This window comes from Balearica regulorum, chromosome 1, assembly GCF_011004875.1.
Source record: "Balearica regulorum gibbericeps isolate bBalReg1 chromosome 1, bBalReg1.pri, whole genome shotgun sequence".
Taxonomy (NCBI): Eukaryota; Metazoa; Chordata; class Aves; order Gruiformes; family Gruidae; genus Balearica; species Balearica regulorum.
In genome coordinates, this window is record NC_046184.1 from 186,662,844 (window position 1) to 186,670,061 (window position 7,218).

At 48.5% G+C, this 7,218-nt stretch overlaps 1 protein-coding gene and 1 non-coding gene across 2 annotated transcripts; both read right to left on the reverse strand.

Annotated features, from left to right (window-relative positions):
• Positions 1-124: 124 nt before the first annotated feature.
• Positions 125-4,452, reverse strand: TPT1 (tumor protein, translationally-controlled 1). Its single transcript, XM_075741817.1, has 6 exons — positions 4,294-4,452; positions 3,838-3,911; positions 3,205-3,395; positions 2,383-2,488; positions 1,777-1,893; positions 125-355 (listed from the first exon to the last, which is right to left on the reverse strand). The coding sequence occupies exons 1-6, from the start codon at positions 4,319-4,321 to the stop codon at positions 353-355; spliced, it is 519 nt and encodes a 172-aa protein (XP_075597932.1). The 5' UTR covers positions 4,322-4,452; the 3' UTR covers positions 125-352.
• Positions 421-550, reverse strand: LOC142600212 (small nucleolar RNA SNORA31). Its single transcript, XR_012833652.1, has one exon. It is a non-coding gene; the product is annotated as a small nucleolar RNA SNORA31 (small nucleolar RNA).
• Positions 4,453-7,218: the final 2,766 nt, after the last annotated feature.

Here is a 7,218-nt window from a genome sequence, read left to right on the forward strand (position 1 = left end):
TCATAGCACACTAGGACCAGGCTATACTACTTATAGTACCAAATCCTTCAACAAACAGGATTGCTGCAACCTCTCCTGCAAGTCACCCTAAGAAACACACTAGACCAAAAGGCATCACCTAGAATGGATTTAAATGAGTTTTATTTTAGACAACCTACATGACAGATGTTTGTTTTTTTCCTTTTTTTAAAACAATGCCTCCACTCCAAATCAGGGTCAAAATAAGTGAATAAAGCTCAAGATGACATCAGTCCAGTTGTTAGACATTGCCAATTCCTGGTGTTGTGCCGATGAAGAAGAAACAGCAGCCAGCTATGAAGACAGGTGATCCAAAACCATACTGTTTGATTTGTTACTGAAACAAGAGTATCAAGTGTTAGTTCAAGGTCATGACAGTCAGGAGAAGTTTCTGTAATTTATTTGTGTATTCCCTAATTCAATCTGAGCTGCCACAGTCAGGCAGACAGAAAGCGCAAGGAAGTTGTTATTGCATCTTAGTGCAAACCAGAGAGCAACAGGACAAGTGCTCATGGTCTATCAGAGGATGCTGAGCATTTCTACCATCGTGCAGAGCAACTGCCATCAGTTGCTGAGCAAGCCAGACAAGATCCTCACAGCCGTTTTGGCACACCAAGTTTCACATTTCCTTCTCAAACAGAGGCACATCCTAAACAAGTACTAAACTTACAATGTATGTGCTGTCTCTTACAAGAGCTGTACCAAGAAGCTAGAACAGGGTTGGGTTTTTTTTTTTGCCCACTGGAACACCTCACTACTATTCTTTTACCCCACCTCGAAGTAGATGGGGTTATCTGAATGACAGATCCAGAAGGTCTGCCCAAGTAGGGGAGGTGCACAGGAGCTTCTGCTTAGAGGAGGTACCTTCCAGGTGACTGCCTGTTCCAGGGTCCAGGACAGACGTTGCCTCCTCCAGTCAAGCTGCAGGAGGTGGTGTCTGGGCCAGAGTTCCTTTAGTGGGGCTACTGCCCCACACTACAACTTGGATCATCTTTACATGAGTTGCATACCAGAAAGCCTGTAAGAGGCTTTAGTAGATAAATTTAGCTGGCTATAAACAGGCTTCATCAGTCTGCAATGACTGGGCAAAGCAATTGGTGATCCCACACCACCAGTCTGCAGTGAATTCCCTAGCTCTCCAAATAACCCAAACCATCCAAGTGTTGGGATCCAAAGACTGTTTTGCTGCAATCACATTCCAACACAGAGTAAAGATAAAGCAGACCACAGGAGCTGCCTGAGCTCAGGCAGCTGGAGATTCAGAGAGAATAAGGTTAAGTACTTGGTCAAGTACCACCATGTTCCCAAATTTAGGGCAATATTTAAACAGACAGTTCTTGCATAACAAAATAAGGGCATCAGATTAAGTTAAAGACAGAACATGAACATGTAATGTACTTCAGAATTAACCCCCCTAGAGGGATCCAAAGTAGAAGTACTCCATTTCAGAGGACACTGTCTGTAATAGTTTAAAACCATTACCAGTTACACACTTCTTTCTGCATTTCTTAGCTATTAAGTCACCATGAATCATTGCCGTGAAATGATGTCCCCTTTTAGTGTAATTGAATAGTATACAAGGGAACTTTCAGCCACTTTGTATAATACAAGCAGCAATTAGGCTACACTTAGATGGACTTTTAATTTTTTAAGCTGGCAGCTACTGTTCAACTTTAACAAGGATACAACAGAACAAGTGATGCACTGAGAGCTAATCACATAGTTAGGCACATCCACCCAATTCAGGTCAGTACTTACACATTTCTCAATCTCCAAGCCGTCCTTAAAGAAAATCATATATGGGGTCACACCATCCTCACGGAAGTCCAGGAGAGCCACCATACCATCTGGATTCATGTTCTCTCCTACAAAGAACTTCAGAGAAATGTGTCACTGAGACATTTAATGAGCTATTACCAGGAAAAAGTGCCTTTTTAGACAAGAAAGTTGTAACATCTCCTAGTTCAGTTTAGAAGTCTTCCCGACCAGCTGCAGGGATTTTGCTTTCTGCAGTGTGTCCATTTTAGTACCACATAGCTTTACGACACTCCTATGAACAGCAGAGTAAGACACAGCAGAGGCCAAAGTGACCCATCTTTTAAGTCTTTAACTCCACTGCTCCTAAATGGTTGTAACTACAAGTGTAGTTAACAACAAGTGTTGCAAGCCAAAATGAGATCCCCAAATACTTAAGACTCTTTCACTATCTCTCCTCCCTCTGAGCACCTAATACTCTCAGAGAAGGGCAAGTCAGACATCTGCAGAACAGAGCCCTCAAAACTCTCCACAAGCTAGTTCAGCAGATGAACCAATTGCAGCTTACATCTCCTTACAGCAGTACTGCAGTGATACAAGTTTAATTACCTGGTAGTTTTTGAAGTTAGCAAGGATGTGTTTGATTTGTTCTGCAGCCCCTGTCATGAAAGGCTTTACTCTCTCTGGCTTGTGTTCCTCAAGTCTGGCTTTGATTCTGGAAGAGGAAAAAAGCTCTGAAAACATGTTCTAGACTAAAAACTTCACTGTGCAGCATCACATCATAACAGCAGTCAGACTGTTTGATTTTGCTGCCTTTCCCTCTCAAAGACCCCAAATTGTAACTTAACTTTGGCAGTGAATTAGCAGAACAGTGCCCAACACTCATATCAAGCTCATTTTACTTCTAAGCTAGCAGTAGACAAAAATGGTAGCAAGCCATTTCCACAGCACCAAGAGCACAATCTATCAGTATCACAAAGCATTGTCACCTTTAATACTAACCCACTGAACAGTGAGCAACAGAAATTATACCTTGAATTAGCAAAACATTCCATTCACACATATTATTTTTGGACATTTAAACTGTCAAGTTAAAAAAAGCTTCCTGAAGCTCTTCTTCACCACTTCACCCCCGTCCACATGCACATTTGGCATAGAGGAATCCAAAAGTAAACAGCAAGGTTACAAATAATATCCAAAGCACATGATCAGGTCTTCTACCTCAGCCAAGATAAACTTGATATTCCGGTATCAAATCTTTACAGCCCAAGTTTTACCAAGTATTAAGACACTACTGAAGCTCACAGCCGGTATGGGAACCTGTATCAGAACTAACACCTACTAAGAATAAAGTTCAACATTGCTTTTAAAAATCTCAGCAACCTAAAAATTTCGCAATCCCATTTAAAGAAAAAGCCTTCCCATACTCACGCTTTCATGTAGTCCTTGATGTACTTCTTGTAGGATTCTTTTGTAAAGCTGGTTTCCTGAAGGTGGTGGTTTATTACTATATCAACACCAGTTATGACCGTGGCTTCTGTTCCATCTCCCTCAGGACCTTCAGCAGAGGCATTGCCACCAATTAGAGAGTCATCAATTTGACCCTCTGTCCTGGTGACCATCTAGATTTAGAGACATCAAAAAACTTAACGGCTCTGCAAAAATCTTAATGCTACTGCTCTTACACATCTATGACCTGACAGCAGGGCATGACTTCAGAGCCACAGTTAAGTGCAAGGAACCTGACTGCAGCCCCATCACAGATTTCTTAAGCCGGGCTCCTCTCCCCTTTGGTGCCTGACCAAAGCTTCATTACATCGCCGGCGCTGCAGTCCAGCTTGGCTGCCCCGGGCCCTCTCACGCACCACTTGTGGCAGCAGCCGGCCCTACCCCGGCCACAGGCACCGGGCCGTGGGGGGTCTCCCCCCCCTCGCAGGGAAGCCAGCCCCCTCTCCCCAAACCTCCACCACCGGCCCGGCTCCACGCAGCGGCCGGGCCCTGAGCCACGGCAGCGAGGCCTGCCTGCCTCCCCCCACCCTTCCTCGGGGCGGGCGGGCCACTCACCTTCCCCTCCACTTCCAGGCACAGGCCGTTCGCCACCTCCCGGATTTTGTAGATGTCGGAGAACATCTCGTCCTCTGCGGGGGGACAGACACACACAGACGGGCGCCGCCGCGTCAGCCTCCGCCCTCCGCCTCTCCGCACCCGGGCCGGCCCGCAGCCACCTTCTCCTCACCGCCCTTCCAGGCCGCGCTCCGCTCCAGCTTCCCGTTGCCCTCAAGCCCAACTCCACCCCCCCACCCCCCCCGCCGCTCCAGCCCGGGCCCCGCGGCCTCGGCCCAGGCGGTCCGTGCCCCCCCCCCCCCCCCCCCGCCGCGGCCTCCCGCACATGCGCAGCACCGCCAGGCCCAGCGGCCGGGCCCAGGCCGCGGGCAGCCGCTTCCCCCGACCGAGCAACCGATCGCCCGCCTGTTCCTCCCGGCCCCGGCCCCCTCCCCCGTGCGGCGCCACCACCCTTACGGCTGATGCAGTCCCGGTAGATGATCATGGTGGCGGCGGGGGGCGGCGGCGCGGGTCTCTGCGCAGCGACCCGAGAGCGGGCGGGAGCGAGGCGGAAAGGGCCGAGTCAGCGCCTGCCGGAGCTCATATAGCGGGCACGTCCCGGCGCGTCATCGCGCACGCGCGCCCTCCTCCCTCCCTCCCTCCTCCTCCTCCTCCCCCCCGCCCGCGCCCCGCCCGGCGCCCCCGCGCGGCCGTCGGTCGGTCAGTCAGTCAGTCAGACTGTCAGACTGTCTGTCTGTTGGCGGCGGTTGGCGGGGGCCGTTAGGGCTGCCTTGGGGGGGTGGGTGGATGGGTGTCACAAACCGCCTCCCCGCACACGCCAGGAGAGCCGTGCCGGCGGGGGGGGCGGCGGCATGCCTGCGGTGAGGCGGAGGAAGTGCGGTGGAAGGCCGGCCCTCCTTGCCCTCAGCCGAGGGCAGGGGGTGAGCGCGGTCTGTCGCTGTGGTGGGCTTCGCTGTGCTTTGACTGGCAGGTGTGCCCAGCGGCTGTTGCCTTCTTCCTCTTCCTTACTCTTTCACTGGCCTGGGCGTTAATCGTACCCTTCAGCCCGGGCACAAGCTCAGTTTTCAAGGAGAAACGCTCCCGGGCATCTCGAGGACACGCTGCTGCCCGTCTCCCACCGCGGTCAGGGGTGCCACCGCGTCACTTGCTGTGCTCACTCTGTTAACAGCCTGATAAGGCGTGTATCTGCCGCCCTGACCCCCTCCGGCTGCTGCCATCTCATCTGCAGGGTGTCTCGCTATGGTCTCCATCATCTGTAATGACTACTGCGGCCAGGGCTGCGCTCGCTCGCTGCCGAGGAGCTCCTGACACCATGCAAGGGCCGTGACACATTCACGTGTGCTGTGCCTTCTCCAAATAAATTATGGTTTTTTTAATGAACAAATAATTAAGCAGCTGTTAGACTCTTCCTGTTATTACTCCCTCAGATAAATCGAGTTGGGTATGTTCAGAGACACCACTTCTTGCGCTTGCAAAAGGACTGGTTTGGGCAGGTATATTTTTCTTTTTTTTCCACAGGTCAGTGAGATTGAGTCCAGCAGTCAGGGTCGATATGAAAGGCAGAAGGACAGTAATACCTGGGCCTCTTTTTTCCCCCTTGCACATATGTTTCTGCAGCAGCCTGTCACAGTTAAAATAAATGTAGACCTCCCTTGAACCCTGGTTCTTAGAAGACATCGACAAAATACCTTCAAAAGACATCATGGGACCTACAATGCTTAATGCTGCCAACCATCCCGCACTTGGCAGAGACACCAGGGCGCAGAACACAATTCCCTGTCCCTCACCCTCCTCAGGCAGTAAATTACTCATTGCTTTCTTTGTGTGTGCCAGAGGAGCTCGGGTTTTATCTCCTCCTCCCCTGCTATCCCTTCCTTTGCTCCAGATATCAGCACCCTTTTTTTTTTTTTTTCCAGATTGTCTAGCTGCTTACATAATCTAATTTAATTTATAAGTAATTTTCTGCTGTTTTTCACTTTCAGGTCTGCTGCTGCTCTTTCGGACCTGAAAAAGGGGTGCCTGCCCAAAAGCTTATCTGTTTTTTTTCTAAGAGGCAGCTGGCCTGATAAAAGATAGCCCCTCTTTTTACAAAGCACAGTGGAATAAGAGCAACTTACATCTTTAGCAGTGGGTTGAGTGACAGGGGAACATTTGGCTCCTTCTCCATAGTGTAATATGCAGCTAAAAACATCCAGTTAGTAGGTGTTCAATTTGGTTTTATTTTTAAGAGATTGTTCTAGAAAAATGAGTATTTCTGTAGTAGTATTGAAACCTCTTACAAATTCAGCAGTTGACTCAGTTTACTGGAGTCAGGGTAGAAACCCTTTGGCACAACTGCTAAGGTAGATGGACCTTCGGGTTGCTTTGCTATACTCAGAGTTGCAGCTGTGAAATGGGAGATATTACTTAAAAATGTGTTGGTTAAATAGGTCAAGGCTCCTGTGTGAACACCAGTTTGATGTGGAGTTAAGCTAAATCAATATCAAGTTGAAAAAGCTTTAAATGATACTAGGAGTGCTGATATGACAAGGTTTTGCATCCTTTTAACTTGAGTTGCTTTTAAAACTAATTTAAACTCAGATAACACTGAAGAAATCCCAGGACTAAGTTAGTGGTATTTTAATTGGTGTAGGCTTTGTGAGAAGCACTTCACCGAGGTAGCAGTGCTGAAAATTTCCTGTGATGCCATGTAAACAGATAATTATGTCGTGTGCTGAACTAGATTAGAAAATGCACTATTTTTAGGGTTGGTTGTTCCCTGCCCCCTCCCCCCCCCCAAAAAAAAAAAGGCATTGTTTGAAGAAAACTTTTGTGTTCTTCACCTGCTTTCTGTGCAGGCAGCCCCTTCAAGCACCTCTCGCATCCAGCCAGGGTTAATACAGTCCAGAGTGGTAGGTTAAAAAGGTGGTCCCTTCACAGCAGGGTCTTTTTAGATGCCGACTGACATCTACAATGATGTGACAAGGTTTCCTGATGGTGCACCTCGTCTTTGGAGATGTATAAATTCCCAAGGACTGGTCGAAGTCCTGTGTTTTTATAGATGAGGCTTTTAATATCATTTGAGGAGGATTTTCCAGGCAGGTGTCTGCAAAGCCTCCCAAGAAGCCTTTCTCATGGAAGACACATCTCAGCCAGTCATGAATTATTGCAGTGTTACTCACTTCCATCAAATATTAGCACCTGGATATGACTGTGCTCAGCTAATTGTGTCTTGGATTAAAATGGCAGACGACAGCTGATTCCTCACTGTTCTTCTTCTAATTAAACAGTACAGTTTTCAGCCCTTTGTGGCAACTCCTGTTGAGCTGTATGAAAAGAGAGGAGATCCTGCCTGCAGCTAAGTCTCGTGCCAGGTGCAGTGTATGGAAATAAGTGAGAGGT